Source organism: Chionomys nivalis, chromosome 22, assembly GCF_950005125.1.
Source record: "Chionomys nivalis chromosome 22, mChiNiv1.1, whole genome shotgun sequence".
In the NCBI taxonomy this organism is placed as follows: Eukaryota; Metazoa; Chordata; class Mammalia; order Rodentia; family Cricetidae; genus Chionomys; species Chionomys nivalis.
This window is the reverse complement of record NC_080107.1, coordinates 53,890,784-53,908,965: the sequence shown is the minus strand read 5'-3', so window position 1 is coordinate 53,908,965 and position 18,182 is coordinate 53,890,784. Positions and strand designations below refer to the sequence as shown.

General features: G+C 45.3%; 1 protein-coding gene across 5 annotated transcripts in view; it reads right to left on the bottom strand.

Annotated features, from left to right (window-relative positions):
* Positions 1-18,182, bottom strand: part of Dennd1a (DENN domain containing 1A) — a 555,957-nt gene that overhangs the window by 59,049 nt on the left and 478,726 nt on the right. For all 5 annotated transcript variants that reach the window (XM_057754486.1, XM_057754484.1, XM_057754482.1 and 2 more), the window contains 2 exons: positions 2,166-2,270; positions 1,739-1,826 (listed from right to left, as the gene is read on the bottom strand). In XM_057754486.1, the coding sequence (XP_057610469.1) occupies positions 1,739-1,826; positions 2,166-2,270 (193 nt within the window). The remainder of the gene's footprint in view (positions 1-1,738; positions 1,827-2,165; positions 2,271-18,182) is intronic.

The window sequence follows — 18,182 nt, the reverse complement described above, 5'->3', positions numbered from 1 at the left end:
GTTGTTTTACCAGTGCCCACAGTACAAAGCTCCTGCCTCTCCATCCCATGCTTCCATTGGCACAGCCTTGCACTTTGACCAAGAGGAACTACCATCCCCTGCTATCTGTGTTGAAGTGAACAGAACAGGCAGTTAAATGTTAGATCCTCTGGAGCGTCATTCTCTTCTTTCTATTACAATTATTTTTTTGTAAAAAAAAAAGAACTCTTTTAAAGAAAGAGTGTCATGTAGTTCATGCTGGCCTTTTGCTTTCTATGTCACCCAAGATAATCTTGAACTTCTGATCGTCATGGCATAGTGCAAGGCCAGGTGGCATTGAAGCTTGAACCCAGGATACTATGCATATATCTTCTTCCTCCCTCGGGTCACATTCATATTCTTTGATGTACCATGAGTCACCAGAGCTGACTATCTAGTGTAGGAGTCCTGCTGGACACACAAGCTACCTTTGGTACATTTTCCTGGTGACAGGTTTTATGGGTGAGTCCTGTTCTTTGCATTCTGAGGGCAAACGAGGTCTCAGCAGGATACTTTTCAGCAATATACAGAGCTTGTCTTCTCTCTGAACCCCTCTGCCATGGTCAGAACTTGACCCAGAGTCTGCTCCTTCTTTAAGCTCTTGAAGGGTGGAATAAGAGTCAATGGAGCTCGATTCCAACCACACACAACTCAGTCTCTCTCCTCCTGCACTGGTTTAATTTGCATTTGGCTTAGTCGTTCACCTCTTTTCCTAAGGACCAAAGCTAGTGCTCATACTGTTTACTCAGCTCTGGGTACCATGTTCGGGGAATGCTTGTTGACAGTCTACATGTCCAGAGACTCTGTACTGCTTTAACAATTGTGGATGTGAAGTTGCCTCTGTGAGCTTGTGCACTGTTGCTCAGGTCATCAGCACAGCCCAGACTGGACAGGTTTAGTAGTAAAATAGTATCACTATTTTGACTTCATGAAACTATGCGTATGTAGTGTCATCTCTGCCATCAAAGATAGAACCAGTGGTGTGTGGGAAGAAGAAGCCAGATTGGGACTCAGGAGATGCTCATTACTGACATGCCCCAGTTGCTTCCACTGAAAAATGAGAGGATGATCCCTCTGAGACTGGCCACCCAGCAATGATGCATTTTTTTTTTCATTTATTTGTTTGTCTGAGAAAGGGTCTCACTGTATTGTTCAGGCTGGTCCCAACTCCTGGGCTCAAGTGATCTCCCCTCAGCCTTCCCATGATTGGGACTACTTATCACTGTGCACAACTTGACAATGCTCATGCTACACAGAAACATGTGTTGAGCATTGACACTATGATCAGGACTGTCTTGGGGACTGTGCAATGCTGCTCATAACTCACTTCCTCACTATAGAAGTCCTGCCAAGTAGTCTGTGGCACTGTCAGTGTAGGAGTGGGAGAACAATGGCTGGAAAATGGACATGACTTGGCCCAGATGTCACAACTAACAATGAGGCAGGGGCCCCATTTGAGTTTAGCTGCCCTACTTCAGAATCTGGTTAAGTGTCCCTTGCATCATGCTGGCCATGACATTCTGTCAGACTTTTCTACCTAGGAGAATAATGACTCTGGGATCAGAGGCTACACATGGCTAAACTACGTGCATTCTGTCACAAAACAATGAGGAATTTCCCAACTCTTCCAAGGGCAAGGTTGAAGTCTGTCTCCCCATGCCCTCTCCTGAAAAAGAAAACAATCCCATCTGTGCCAGGAATGCCATGGGCAGTGTCTTACCAGCATACTCGCCCATGTTGATCTCTTCCTCAAAGACATCACTGAAACCTTCGCCAGAATTGAGAAGGTCTAGACGGCCATCAATAAACTGGAAAGAAAAAAAAGGAAACACACCATAGCTTGTCTATAAACAGGGGAGCCATCCAACTGGGCACTAAGGTCTATCCTCAAGATCAGCCAAGTTGTTCAAGATGGAAAAGGCCCTTTGAAAACCACAAGTCTCTCGAAAATGCTGGCTGTGTTTTTCTAACTCAGAAAACTGCAGGGCAAAGAGCTGTCAGGAACCTGATGCCCCTTTTACACCAGCCCTGCCCCCGAGTCCTCCCCCGACCCGTCTCCTTCCTTCCCTCATTCTTAGTGCTGAAGGTGAAGACAGCTACAGAAATGCCCACTAGAGACCTGGCACAGGCCAAGAGAGGCTGGGCACCTGTTTGAAGAGCTGCAGCTGTGTGGCATTCTGTAGGAACTGCCTCATGGCTCCAGAGCGGTAGTGGGACACGAAGGTTTCCTCACTGAAGGTGATGGGTTCTTCCTGGGAAATGGAGAAAGAACATAATGGTAAGAGGCAGGCAACATCCCTTCTGCAGGTTTCCACATCTGCCTATTCCTTTATTCCGTACTATCACCGGTCATTCTAGTTGATGGTCGAGGAAGCTGTTTTAGGAAGAATTAAACCCCAAGTCAGAGAGACTAGAAAGCGAGGCTGACAACCAAGCTCAGCTGGGCAGCCCTATTCACCCGGTCCCTAACACTGATGATCATAAGAGAAAGTTAGCACTGTGCCTGCCAGTGTGATGATTTCCAAATGTATCCTGCCATGTTTAGGGGTAGAACCCCGAAGCCAGTCAGTGCCTCATGTTGAAGGGGCCCTGATAAGGCAGAGATGAACCTTTCAGAGATGGACAGGGGTGACACTGGGCACATTGGTGCTTGGTGGCCTTTTCTCAGGTACCAACTGCGGAAAATAGTTTTAAACTCATTTATAAGTGATTATTTTGTTGATTTTTTTTTCGAGACAGGGTTTCTCTGTGTAGCCCTGGTTGTCCCAGAACTCACTTTGTAGACCAGGCTGGCCTTGAACTCATAGAGATCCACCTGCTTTCTGAGTGCTGGGATTAAAGGTGTGGGTCACCACTGCCAGGCTTTCCCCCACACACACCCCAGAGAGGTTCTTGCTATGTAGTTCAGGCTGGTCTTAAACTTGTGAGCCTCCTATCTCAACTTTCTAAATGTTGGGATTACAGGTGTGTACCACCATGCCTAGCTCCCACTAGCTTGACCTATAGCAAGTTATAATTTACGAAATACTGGCTGATCAAAAATAAAATTTACCACCTGCAAAAGTTTGTGTTTAAGCTATCTGATGGGTAAGTTTTTGTCCACAAAGTACATTTGAGTCAAGAAAATGATGCTCTAAGTTTTAAAACAAACAAACATACATCCTGGTCTTGTATAGTCAACGCCTCGCTCTTTCTTTGAACTCATTTACAGCACTTGTCTATGCAGACACGTCTTTAATTTTGGTCTGCATTCCTGATTATGAAAGATCTCACTTTTACATCTCAAGCTGTGTTAGGGCACTCCCTCCTTTCATGGACTTGGTTGCAAACAAAAAGATGTTTGAAGCTCCACTTTTATCCTGATTTAATGAGTTACGTGTTAAATTTACTGTCTGGCTCCTTTAAGTTCCAAGAATTCCTTTTGCTTCAATCTAGCCAATATTAACTCAGCAACTGGGCAGCCTCACTGCTCAGGCTGCAAGGATGGCCTAGAAATATGAGAATGGAAAAATGTATTTTTACAGTTAAACCCTCCTCAAGTTTACAAAGGATTTAAGGCACTTTTGCAAGCATCCAAGACAACAAATAAGAAAAATGATTGCTGAGAGGCACACACATTGTGAAATAATTTAGAAATAGTTCTGGATGTGCTGCTTCTCATGTAGTTTCTAAACTTAAGTCACAGAATTATTCTGGAGCTACCTGGCAGCTGAAGCAAGGGAGGAACTGCTAACTGTGTGGCACGTGGGAGGAATAAGCCACTGCTGGTCCCTGGGAAAGGAGTTATAGCTGCTCATGTTACTTTGGCATGGACTGGCCCTTCTCCATCAAACCAAGTCCAGAGAGAACTTCATCCCCTCAAGCCTTTCTCTTCACTGTTGGGGCCATATTCGCTCTAGGATTTTATACACACTGACGATTTTTGACGCATATCACCAGCCCAGAACCTTACTAGCCCTCTAAAGCCTGTCACTCCGTATCTGGCACTCACCCTCTCAGTTATGGATCCCCATCTCGATCCAAATCACTGCTTCCCTTTCTTGGTTGTCAGAGCCTCACTGATCCACAACTGACCTGTTAGACTTCCAATGTCTTTCCTGCCCAGCCTGGGAGGGATCTTACACACTCACTGTTCGCCCCCCATGACCCTGGCATAGGCCAGACTGCTGTGGTGGGGGTTCACCTTCATGCTCTCTGTTCTGTTTCACTCATTCTGGTTCCTATCAATTCTGGTCAAAGTTCAATCATGTCACCATATTACTCAGGAATCCAGTTGCCCAGGTGCAGCCTTCATGTAATGACCATTATATAATTTATACTGTGTCCTTTATACTGTGATTCCCGTGAACAGATACACTTGTTTGCAGAACTTTACATACCACATAATATGTGACACACACCAGGGAGAGACGGGGAAACTTTTTGTCTTTGGCCAGGTGAGTAGCCCTTTAGGATAGTCCCTCTGTGTCCCTTTGTATCTATTCTTCCACATCTGTTTTTACAAAAGTACCTTCTGGTCTATATGCTGTGTTGTTCCATAGTTACCCTTACTTTCTTTGCTTTCTGCCTGACTCAGGCCTGGGTGTGGCAGTCACTCACCATTACCATGAGTGCTAGAACAGTCTTTCCCAGCATCCTCTCTGACCAGGAGCCTATGAGGGCAAGTTTTTGTTGAACATATCTCCACATCCTCTGGGGTTACTGTAGAACCTGGGCTCTAGTTACAAGTGCAGGGATGTGAGTTAAACAACCACAGAATGAGATCAACCTTGGTTCCTGCTGCAGGACCTGTGGCCTTGGTGTGACACAGACCCTGTTGTCTTGGTAAAGAAGTCTGGGATACCATGAGGGATGAGTGGTGCTTGTGTTCAGAGTGGAGGGTGTTAGAGTTGCTCAGATGAACTGTCCACTTGTACCTGAAACCTTGGCCCAGAACCAATCACAGAGGACTCATCCCCTGGAGTGACACTCTTTCCAAGATCCTGACAATGATCACACTTCACTAGTGGGCTCCTGGAGATGTCCCACAGATGTGTCTTAGATGCACAGCATCAAGAGTTTCCTTAACAAACCTTTAGGATGCAGAACACCAGCCCTTCAGACATAAGCCCCTTGGGAGAAAGCAAGGGCTAAGTGAAGATCCCTGCCATAGGACGAGCGTAAGCACACAGAGCTCTTCCCTTCCACTTTGTATTCCTGTGCCCTACAGCTGTCACGGCTTCCACCACGTCATAGTTCAATAACTATAGACAGTCTCTTGTTAATTCTCTTCTTTACAAAAATTGCAAGCATTGCTGGTTTAGTCTCTTATTTGATTGATTAGACCTTTGTCTTCTTAGGTGACACTCTAGGCACTGGGGCAACCTGCTGATGGATGGCAACATTAATTCCAGGTAGTCAGGCCAAGAGCATTTGTGCTTAGATGGCATTAGTAAAGAGTTTTTCCATCTATGACCCCAAGGACAGTAAAATACAGCTGCTCAACCCCATCAAGGCCTCTGTTACAAAAAGACAAGTGTTCCCTCTTGGACTATCTTCTTGACATATGGAATCAATTGAAAAGTCCATCACTAATGAGTTAAATCACTGTTTGCAGGTGAAGCCTGTGACTCCAAAGGTTTGAATCTTCCAGAAATAATGGCTTCATCCACACAGCTTCTTCAGTACTGGTGTACAAACACAACCCCCACCAGGATCTTCAAACTACTTTCTTTGTTCTGCTAACTCCTCTGTTTCTTAACAAATTTAACTGTTATCAAAAACATCAATTTTACTGAACATAAGACAAGAAGAGCAGTCTCCTTTTTATAGATTTTATTTAAAATTAAAAACCCATTATTTTTGCAAGATTCATCTATATATATTCAAACATTTAAAAAACAGCTCTTATAAGCCAGGTTCTGGGTAAGAAGAATGAAAATATATAACACAGATCATAAAAACACCAGGTACAAGGTGGGAAGTAGATGAAGGTAAGGACCATATAAGAATGGGAGAATATTCTGACCGTGGCAATGCTATTTGTGTGTGTGGGGGGCGGGGGAGGGGGCAGTGCTTCTGTGTATGTGAAGGTTGACATCAGGAGGCAACTTCCTCAATGACTCTCCACTTTATTTTTGCATCCTGGGGATTGAAAACAGATTAAGTGACAAGTGCCTTTACCTGCTTATCTTGCTGGCCTCTCTCCACCTGACTTTTTATATTGTCTCTCATCAAACGATAGCTCGCTGTTTTAGCTACATTGGCTGGCAAGCAAGCTCTGAGATCCTGCTGTATTTCCTTTCAGTCATGAGATGACAGGGTTGTGGCAAGTTCCCACTTTATGCTGGGGACCTGAAGTCAGGTCCTTATGCTTGTGCAGTGGGTGCTTTATCTGTTGAGTCAAAATGTGGTATTTATGTATGTTACACATGCCTTAAAAAGGAATCTGATACATGATACAGCATGGATGCACCTTGATCCCATTCCAGACAGACGCAGGTTACCTTGATGATACTATGTTAAGTGAAACAAGACAGTCAAGAAGACTGGTAACTATGAGTGATCAAATTCATAGAGAAAAGAGTAGAATGGGGGCCAGGAGCAGTTGAAGAGCTGTTCAGTGGGTTTCAGATTTAGACAAGATGAAGTTTGGGAGATGGAGATGGCTGCATACCCATGTGAATGTATTGAAGGACATGGGACTGCATTATAAAATGGCTAAGATGGGAAATTTTATAAAAACCTTCTTAATTATGATTTTAAAAAATCGACAGCACATGGCAGGGTACAAGGTGATTGCTTATTTGGTATTGGCTTGAAAATTTCCCTAATAGTAAGTCAGTTATTTTAAAGGAATTCTGCCAAGTTCAGGGAACAAACAACCACAGTGTGGAGTGGCACCTGATACATCAGAGGGCTAGGACTGCTTTTGCTAAAGGAACCTTTACAAAAACTTTAAGCTTCCCATTTAATCTCTGTAAGGCAACTCAACATGGTAAAGAGAGAACATGCCATGGATTTGAAAGGCCTTGAACCCTGACCTGCCTGGCAGTCAAGTAATCTCTGGTAACTCAATCTGTCTTTCCTTATTGGTGATAATAGTGATAGTGGTCCCTCACAGTGTCAAAATGAAGACTGAAACAGATCATCACAGAGGGTGTTTCCACAATGGGTTTCCCACAAATAATGGTGGGTAGAGATTGGTCTTGCCTGTGACAAGCAGGGACCAGTGTAAAATGAACACTCTTGAAAATAAAATGCTTCTAAAATCTATTCCTTCCTTTGTTCCTCCCTCTTCCCTTCCTCGTTCCCTCTCTCCTTCCTTTCCTCCATCCCTCCTTCTTTTTTTCAAGATCTATCCTGGTGTTTAGATACAATAGTATACTGACACCCCAAGAAGGGAATCAATGTTTAGTTATTAGCATGATTTTTGCTGTTCAATTTTATACCATGTGATATTGGCTTTAAACAATAATAAATTTGATGGGCACTGTATTTCATAGCTGGTACATGCACCTGTGTTTGTTTCTTTTAAAGATTTTATTTTTAATTATGTGTATGTGCACATGACTGGGTACTGGGAACTGAACTCGGGGCCTTTGGAAGATTATAACACACTCTTAACTACTGGACCATCTCTCTAGTTCCTGTGTTCTCATCAGTTCATGGAAATGCTGCATCTCAGCTGTTTTAATTTTACTTCTTAATATAGGTATAGTCCACACATTTTCTGCCTTACTGAGCAGAAAGGAAGAGGGGCCATATTCGCTCTGTCTCTTTCTTTCCTATCATTTTCAGAGTAAGGACAAGAAGCAAACATAATGTGTGACAGCTCCATTTTGTTTTAATGCTGGTCTGAAGATTACTCTTCACAGGTCATCTGGGCAGCTACCAAGGAACCAATGTGACTTCCCCTGTGGTGTGGAGCATAGTTCGCAAATCCTTATTTACTGGAACACAGGGACAAAAGAAGGGTGGGAGGAGCAGTGGGTTCCCTTGCTGTAACATTGGCAGCATGAGCATAGAGAGAAGGGGCCTATGTCAGCTGAGGTCTCATGTGTGCCAATCAAGCCTGTCCTATCCTTGCCAAGACCTTCACATATAATCCCCATCTCATGAGGAAGGGACATTCATAGCGAAGCCTTTAGCTCAAAGTCTCAGGGATCTCCAGTCTATGACTCTTGGGCTCAAGTCCAAGCACAGCACACAATGAGGTCATGAGGCAGATAGAGGGGTGAAGATCACTGCACAGTCAATCAGATGACTCTGATACACCCTTGGAATGACAGGATAAAAACAGCTTTCTGCAGCAAGTGTGGAGTAGCTGAGGTATGTTGGGGGCTGACTCCCATCCCTGTAACTAGCCCTAAACAAAGAATCAATGTCTCCTTGTGAAGCTGCCTTGCTGTTCCGATGGTTTTAAGTTAGGGCAAATGTAAGCGCTCAACCAGGGCTTCTCAAATGATTTGTGGGGCAGAGATGGCCAGGCTGCTGGTATTTGCCCATTCTGGCCACAGCCCCAGTATTGACAGAGGCCCCCTGCACACATTTGCTAGATTATAGTAAAGACATTCAAATCACAGGCGTGTCGGCCCATGCCTCAGCTCATCTGTGCCAGGAGCCCCTTCCTTCAGCATTAACAGAGACAAACAGGGAGAAGTCAGGAAATTCTGATTAGCACAGGAACGCAGATGAGCAGGGAGGCCTGTGGATGCAGAGGAGACACAATGAGGTTGGTCTTCGTGCATACTAGCTCAAGATTTTCCTCCCCTAAGACATGCAGATGGGAATCAGCTCTTGGAGGAAAGCAGGTGCACTGATTAAAACCAACTACCGCTTGCTGAGCATTCCACTAGTGTTGGCTGGTTTTACATGTATTACCCAGTTTATTTTCTGTGGTAACCTGTGAAGTTTTATGGTCACCTCTACTTCACAGAGAAGGAAACCGAGGCTCTGTTAGGCGAGGTTACCTGCTTGAGGTCACTGAGTTGGGCAGTGACCTGGCCAATGTTCAGAGGCAAAATCTACCTGGATCTGGGCTCACATAACATGGTATTATTTCTCTTGCATAATGAGACATAATAGCAGGATTCTATTTGTCACCTAGCTGGAGCTGCTCTAGAGGTAATCCAAAGAGGTGGATTATAGGGTAGCAATGCTAAATAGGCTATGGCTCCACTATGCTTGATGCAGCTGTTCACCTCTTGGAGCCTCTAACTTCTCACTGATACAGTGCAAAGAGCAGTCTCTACCTGGTGCTCTGAGTGGTGGAGTCATTATGTGGATTAATGTCCAGAGAACAGTGGTGGCTCATTTCCGCAACACAGTGACAGCTCTCTCCCAGGGTGGAACCCAAATGGGACACACAGGGATCTCAGGATCAAGCATCTAGTGGTTTTGACAGCTAGGCAGTGTCAGAATCAACTCAGGGCTACTGGGAGCCAGATCTGGGATAACATAGTAACATTTTAATGCTTCCCTACCCAGGGTAGAGGTGAAGATCTGTCCTGGCGGGGTGGGAAAAGCATAGTTTGAGAAAACCTACTTAAGAGGGGATAGGTTTGAGGGTCTCATCGGTTTCTGGGATGGAAGATCAATATTGCAGCCAGTGCTGGCAGTTGTCATGCAAATCTGTATATCCCATATGAAAAGGCAAAGGGACATGGTGAATAAAACAAAAGAAGCCCTCCAGAGTCATGCAAGGAGCAGGAGTGACCACTAGTCCTTCGGTGACACAGACCTTGGAGGGGCCATTCAATAGTGTCCACAGTCTGAACCACAGGACTTTGCTATCAATCCCAGGCTCCTCCACTCATTGTCACCCCTCTCGCAGATGTCCTCTGTCTACTGCTGGCACTGACCTGGTGCCCAGGAAGCTGATAGTTGTGAACAAAAGACAGCTCTGTGAGGTGTAAAGAGCATGTGTGGGATCACACCTGACCTGGCCTTGCTTCTTTTCTTCTGTAAGCTGGGTGGCTGTAAAATCTTCAAGGAAGTTTCTAACACTGACGTCTGTCATTTATACAAAGAGACGGGGTGGATTTCTATGAGGTCTTTCCTGGCTCCACAGAGAAACAGATCACCACATCAGCACTCCATGAAGATGCAGCAATGGAAGAAGCTGGAGAAAGAGTGTAGGATCCACCACCCATGCTGTCTGGAACTCATGGCAGGTCCCTAAGTCCTCTGCGATGGTTTCTCATGGGTGAGATGGGAGACCCGCTTCCCAGCGGTGTGGGGATTGAAAGTGATTCATGCAAGCGCTTAGCTGAGGGAACAGTGCCTAAGTTCTGGCGGGTCTCTGCCTATTTTACACATTAATTCTACTGCAGGCAGATCTCACTTCATGCATGTGATATGTACAATCTATACCCAGGATATGGTGGGTTCTGGAAGCAAGAATAAACAAGAGCCAGGGAAAAAGGGACTCTCACAAAAGCTACTTGGAGTGCAAACCTGCTTAGGACCCCATGCATGATCCTTGGCTGAAGACTGGCTTCTTGTGACAGCTCTATGGAGACAGGCTCTTCATTGGGACATCCTTCAGAGAGAGGAAGTGTGCCTGGCCCAGGGCTACAGAATAGGAGGAGCCGCAGGCCCAGATTTCTCCCATGGCACTGCAGAACTCTCAGAAAAGGCTCATTTGTCCAGACAGGGCTTTCTTCTGTGTTTCTGAAATCCAAGTGACCGCTAATAATCAAATGAAGCTGCCCTTTTCTGTGTACTATGGTCACTATCCAGTTAATAAGTCCAGTGTTTCTGGGTGCTGGGTTTGGATGACCTGGGCTCTCAGGCTCAGAAGGGCTCAGTGCAGCCCAGAACTCCAGAAGGAGAGAAGCAGGAGAATCTCTCTAAGCCTGTTTTTTCAGGTGTACAAGGGGGAGATCCCTTACTTCATATCCGCTATCTTAAATGGCATGCTTGTTAAAGTGCTATTACCTACAAGCATATGCAAGGGACCAGTAATGTCCTTCATGGCTCTCCTTTGAGGTTGGCCATCATGTTTGAGGTAGGCACTCCAGTAATCTCCCTTCGGCAAATACCTATGATCTTGTGGCCTGGAAAACATAGGAAGGGCTGTAAGGGAAGGAGGTGATATGAAAGCAAAGTACCTCCAAGGGGCAGGGCTGGGCCAGGAGGGGTAGGAGGAAGGTGTGAGCACAGAGTGGGTAGGGGCAGGAAGCAGCAGGAACTGTGTCTGGGCTGTGCAAGCACATCATGTATGGGTGACTGTGGCCCCTCCCTCACTGGGCACACTTTCTTGAGAGCTGGTGATTCAAGACGGTAGATGCTGGCTCAAAAGACACAAAAACATCCCTTCTTAGCATGTTCTGACTACTCCTTCCGAAGCATTTTCTACCCAGCTAAGAAAGGTCCTAGGTAGAATTTCCAGGAACTCCCTGAAGGGATTTTGTTTACTCAGAGCCTCATTCCACAGCAGCCACCAGTGCCTGCAGCACCAAGTGAAGTTCAGAGGGGCAAAAGAAGCCTGCTTGCCAGCCAAGCTCCTCATTCCCCAAGTACCCTGTGTTCTAATAACCAGAGCAAACTACAACTCTCCAGAAGGTTCCATTGACTCCTGCTCTTTCATGTGCCACATCTTCTGCTGGGGCTTCTTCATGCCTTTCAAAGCCTAACTCAAAGGTCTAGCTAACCAGGGACACTGTCATGGCCTTTGCTGGACCTCTTGTGGGTCCTGAGCACCCAAGGTCTTCATTGCAAGAGCATTTGTGTCTAGTCATGGCTTTACCTAGATGCCTGTCAGCGACCCCACCAGGAATCTTCCTCATGGGCAGGGATGTCTGATTCCCCCCAAAATCTCTAGCTCCCTGCGCAGTGCCAGGACAACAGGGGAAGGAGGGAGGAAAGAAAAAGGAGAAAGTGGTTGTGCTGGGAGGGGTGGGTGGCAGAGGAGGCAGGGAACCCCGGCTAATTAGACCACATGTGCTGAGCAGCATCTGGCTCCAAGTGCAGCAGTTTCCAGCGCTCCTGGAGTTGTCGTGGAGACGACCACATGACCTGCCTGGAGCTGAGGCTCTGGGGCAGCAATCCAGATGCACTCCTAACATATTCTGACAGAGAGCAGATGGGCAGCTATTTAGCTATTTGCTGGGCCAAAAAATGCCAGCTCTGCTCCCCTCCAGACCCCACATGCCCTCACTGATAATTTTCATAATGGAAAGCCACTTTTAAAATATGTATGTATGTATGTATACATGTGTTTTTCCTGCATTGATGTCTGTACCAAAGGAGTCCAGAAGAGGATGTTAGATCCTCTGGAACTAGAGTTATAGATAGTAGTTAGTTGCCTGTGGGTGGTATAAATTGAACCAGGGTCCTCTGGAAGAGCAGCCAGTGCTTTTGACTGCTGAGCATCTCTCCAACCCCAATGTAAAGTCACTTACATCTGCTCCTGGTCTGGGAGGTCTTTCTGTATATGTGTTGCCGTTATTGGTTAATGAATAAAGAATCTGCCTTGGCCTGTGATAAGACAGAGTAGGTGGGGAAAACTAAATAAACTGAATGATGGGAGAAAGAAGGCAGAGTCACAAAGAAGCCATTTAGCCCCGCCACAGATTGATGCCGGATGGAACTTCACCCGGTAAGCCACAGCCACATGGCGATGCACAGATTAATGGAGATAGGTTAGTTTAGGATATAAGAGCAAGCTAGAAATAAGTTTAAGCTATTGGCCAAGCAGTAATTTAATTAATACAGTTTCTGTGACATTATTTTGAGCTCTGGGCAGGTGGGAGTAAACGAGCGGCCTCCTGCTACAACATGCTCCATCCACCAGTTTTCTCACACATCAGTCTGGGCACCACTACTTACATACTCAACTCCCACTCCAACTTGCAGCCTGGTCCTGTGGTGCAAGTGAGGATATGTCACCATCTTTAACAAAGGGTCTCTTGAAGCCAGACTCCCCTGTTTCAAGACTGCCCAATCTCCTGATTCAAAATGTATAAACTCCCTACTCTGTGGCCTTATTTAGTAGAGTATGCAATCCTTTGCAGTGTGTGGGGATCTGCGCTCCTATTTTACCTACACCGGCTTTGGGCATGCTACTGGCCACTCTAAATTCAGTTTAATGCTTTGTGAAATGGGAGTTTATAATAGCTACCTTCACAGATTTTTTTAAAGGAGTAATGCAATAATAATGGAGAGCCCTAAAAATTATAAATTCCTGAATAAATGTTAAGCTATTGTTGTAATGGCAAGTTTTGAGTTGGCTAAACAGATCTTAAACTTAAAAAGAATTGCTTTTTAAATAAAACCTCAAGCTTTCCATATATGGAAAGGGTCTCACTACATATCCCTGGCTGACCTATATAGATAAGAACTCACAGAGCTCTACTTGTCTTCTTTCTTCTTCTTCTCTCTTCCCCCTCCCTTCTTCCTTCACCTCTTCTTTTTGAGACAGGGTTTTTCTGTGTAACAGTCATGGCTGTCCTGGGAATCACTCTGTAGACCAGGCTGGCCTTTGCCTCTCGAGTGCTGGGATTAAATGCATGTGCCACCATATCTGACTAAGTACTAGTTTTTAAAAATACTGATTGTGTGTGGTGTGTCTGTGTGGAGGCGAGAAGACAACTTACAGGTTCTCTCCTACGACTCAGTCCAGGGCATTCAGCTCATCAGGCTTGGTAGCGAGAGCCTCTACCTGTTGAGCCATCTCAACAGTCCAAACGTAAAAATATTTAAGCAGATCACTCACATGAGCTAGGAAGAAGGGAAATAACAAATCTTAGGGTCTGTACAAAAGCAGACACTATTGGCTGTGTGCATGTCTAATGTCTCTCAAGCTTCTTGGTAAGGTGGGAATATGTTTCCTGTTGGAGAATCAGGCTGGGGATTAAATTTTGTTTATAGTGCTTAAGAGCCTGGGAATTTAAAGCCTAAATCCGCAGCTGACCCATCTGTATAAGGAGAACATCCACTCTTGCCTCCTGTGAGCGTACTCCTGCTGCACGCTGCCCAGGACCAGAGGTGCTCAGCACTGTTAGTCTCCCTTTCACTCCCTGTTAGTTTGATCAGATACAGCTGAGGCTGAGCAGGACAGTGGAAAGCACAGGTTCAGCTAGACGGGGTTTGGTTTTCTCTTCTGAAAAAGCAAGGCACTGAGAGGAGCTGCCTTGCCATGTTGTTATATAGTTTAAAGTAAACAGTGTACATGGAAGGTTTAAGATTTCATCACAGTTGTCCTTACAACCCTCCGTTTCCTTACTGGAGAAATTTTATATGGTCCAGGAAAAGCCATACCTTTTCTGTGGGTGTGGTCTGAGCACTGGTGCCACATCAACTAAAGAGATATGTGTTCTGTTTCTGATTCTAGGACATAAAGGAAGGAAGGATACCACTAGTAAAGTGGGGGGTAGGCTGTCTGAGGTCCTAGCCGGCTGTTTAAGTGGTAAGCAGTATGGCCCATCCAGGTGTCCAGGCTTGTTTATGAAGCACTGTGGGGCTCCTGCTGCCACACACTCGCCTGCCAACTGCAGGTGTGAAGAAGGCCTAGCTAAAAATATTGCAAACATGGGTTTAATGTCATCCAGCAGAGACTAATGATTGTTTTAAGTAAATATTAATTATGATTTACCCAGACACAATGCCAGAGTGGCATGCACACTTCAGTGTCTACACATGTAGTGAAGCAATCGTTCAGGGAAGTGACTTCTGATGCCACTCCACTGGGAAGTTCAAGGCCTTGCAGGCTCTGACTGCCTGTGGGATCCTGGTTGAAATAACTGGCGGTGTCTTGATAAGCAGTTAGCAGGAATTTCCTTTTGTGACAGAGGGTTTCTACTGATCCAAATTCCCCATAAACACTGTCAGAGTGTTGTAGAGAACCCAGATTTGCTTTAAGGCCCAGAATGCTGATAGGCAGATCTTGAATAAGTGTGGCCTCAAGAGTTTACTTGTATGGTCAGCTGATCTGCAATGATGCTCTAAGGACCCCATGTTCCTTGGTCAAGCTGCAGGCTCTCATACTTCTGTTTCCTCACTTGGGTGGGAAATTAACATTTGCTGATCACTTAGAAGTTTTGGCCCATGCATATTCACCCAGGGAAGCTTTGTTCACACACTCTTGAGCCATGGCTTGGCCTCCACAAAGCTACTCATATAATTTTGAAATACCGCAATCCTGGGTAGGTTCTCACAAGGTCTTTTACAGCCTGGACTCTAGGCTAGGGAGATACAGAAAGAATTATCCCTACCCAAGGTCTGTCGGATAGCCACAGGTTCTGACTTCCTGGAACCTGCCTTTGAACTCCTGGCTCTTGTCACCATGCACCAAATCCCTTCAGTGATGGTTCTGAGAGGAGGGAGCACTACATTTGACCCTTTGAGACCTGGGATGGACCAAACCTAGAGAACCAAACTGGACTGCATGCTGCAGAAACTGTTATGGTCACATTACTGAGTCTTCAAAAGGCCTTTAGGGCTTGTTAGGGGCATAAGCATCCAGACAATGGGGTGAGAGTCTGTGCCTGGGGATATATGGTATTTGGACTTTTGGCCATCTCCCTGCCCATGGAATAAAGATGAGCTTGGATGCTAGAAAAAGACAGCTCCTCTCACAATGTGGCGAGCAGTGCCTAACCTTTGAAAATATCAAATCACTACAACCATCCTTTATTACTAATAATGATGATGACAATGATAATGATAATAGATTTAGTGAGAGCCTGCTAGTCATATTCCAACAGTATTTATTCTAGTTACCAGTATGAATGCTTTTTGGGGAAGGATTCCAAGGTCTTCTTATGCTGAAATGTATAAAGATACAGTGCATTCATACATGCATAATATAAGTTTTCTTTTCTTCAGTGCTGAGAGTTAATACAGACTAGGTGAAGGATCTACCACCAAGCCACATTTCCAACAGAGCATGTGACAAGGCATGGATATGGAAATGTGAACAGGTAATCTACATGTCAGGTATGCAGCTTTTCACTGAAACATTCTTGCCTGTATGTTACAGAAAAGACTTACTTTTGTGTGTTGTGTCTTCTAATTTTCATTATGAAATTCTTGGGGGAAAAGCCCATAGGATGACAGTAATTGCCAGAACTTCAGCAGGGGAAGTGTGATAGCAGAACAGGTATCAAGAATTGAGGGGAGGCCACAAATGGCATTCTGCTAATCTAATTTATTTATTGCTAATGTAGTGAGTTAGTTATTGGGTGAGCAAGAGACTCAGCAACTTAGGCACTTGCTGTCAACTCTGATGATCTGAATTTGATCCCTGGGACCTACATGGTGGAAAGAGAAAACTGACTCTTGTAAGCTATCTTCTGACCTCCACCCAAAATGACTGTAATTTTTAAAAGTGAGTTACAAACTATTTATTATGTATCTACTATGAGTCAGGCCTTATGTAAGAACTGCAATGGTCAGGACAAAGCCAGTCTAGGTTCCTTTCTCCTAGGATGTGGGCAACCACCCAAGTAAACAGTGTTTTTGACAGACTGAGAGGGTGCCTGGAGATCCAGAAATAAGGTTCTGAAATGTCTAGCACCTTTGCCCAAGTCCCTGTAACAAGCAGGTGGGGATGGGTTCCCAATCAGGCAAGTCTAACCTTTTCTCTGTCACCTGCTACCCTTCAAAAGGTAGAAGTCCTCATTTGTTCTTGATGAGAGGAGCAGTTAAGAAAACTGACACCTGAAGATCATTTTCCAATCACATCCTCATCATTCTTCTCAATCCTGCCCATCATCAGCTGAATCCCAGAACACTGTAAAAAGCAGTGGCTGTGATGTCAGCTCTTTTGATGACACTTTAACTTTTTAAGGTGGTTGCTTTATTGACTGAACACACCTCTGGAAGAGGACACTGGAATTCCTGAAGCTTGCAGCCCATTTGGCCAGGAGGCTGGGAGCCCAGAGGTGGGAGTTAAGGCCGAGTGTCTTGCCTTCCTCTCCCTCTGGCCTTGGTTAGTCTGGAAGGAAGAAAAGAGAAGGTGCCAAAAGGGTGTGGATGCCAGGGTTTGGTCTGCATGATTCCATGACCTCCCTCTAGAAGCTGCCACATGGTAACTGGTAAGTTGGCATGAAACTATCAAAAGACCATCCCAAGAAAGCCTAGAAAGAGCTTTATTTGGAAGTGATGACTGGGGAAGGTAGAAGTCAGCAACATTAATTTTACTGGCGACATATTGCCTGGTTTCAGGATAGAAGCTCCCAAGCCTCCAAGTAGGAGCTGGTATTTGGGGCTTAAGAACTGAACACTCTTGCTTTTTAGAAGAGATACAAAGTATCAACTACTCCTGGAGATGGGCTATCTTGCACACCAAGGCTCTTACCCTGAGGCCCTCCTGATTCTGCCTGACTGTCCAGGTCCTCTCCAGGCCTCTTCCTTGGCTGCCCTAGTAGCCACAAGTGCCCTCCTCTCTGGGGCGCTTGCTTCTGCTCCTGCTGTCTCCTTACCTGAGAGGGGCTTTGAACATCGCTTCAGCTTAAGTTCTACCCTGCCTTTGTGACAAGCTCTGAGGCCTTTTTTTTTAGGGTACACCAGCACCCCCTCCCCCGCCACCCACCATGGCCTTACTCCTGCAAACCTGAAGCCTCCATTCCTGCTAGCTCTCTCAGCTTCCTATAAGCTGTACCCCATGCTGTGCTAGAGTCCCTTACTCCAGTTCACACTATTCTCTTGGTTTGGAAAGCCCTTCCTCTTTTCTGTATCAGGTTAGGCACTCTTCATCCTACAAATCAAGTTTAGCATCATGGCCTCCACATGTCCTTTTCCCCACAGCTGCACTGGGTCTTCCTTGAGCTCTCATGGTATCATATCAGGTACTTGTCTATTCCTATTTTCCCTCAAGGACATGAGCTCTTCATTTATGGGGTGCTTAGCACATGACTTGGCCTACAAAGCAGGACTGAACACAGGGTGTGTTGAATGAACTGCCCATTCTCTTTTATGGGAGGGAGTTTTATGAAATGAAGTGGCTTTCAGTAGAGTGAAAGAACCAACAGAGTTTACAGGAGACCCACATGGTCCCTGAATTCTTCTTCTAGCAGACGGTGCCCCAGCAAGGCTGCAATTACAGACATGAGCACACACACATGCACACATCATTTTAAAAATTTCACAGAATGCATTTAACGCGGATTTTTTTCTTATTGGTAACCTGTTTATAATCTTGTCCACTGTCGGTCTTAAATGTCAGTCTCTAAAAAGAT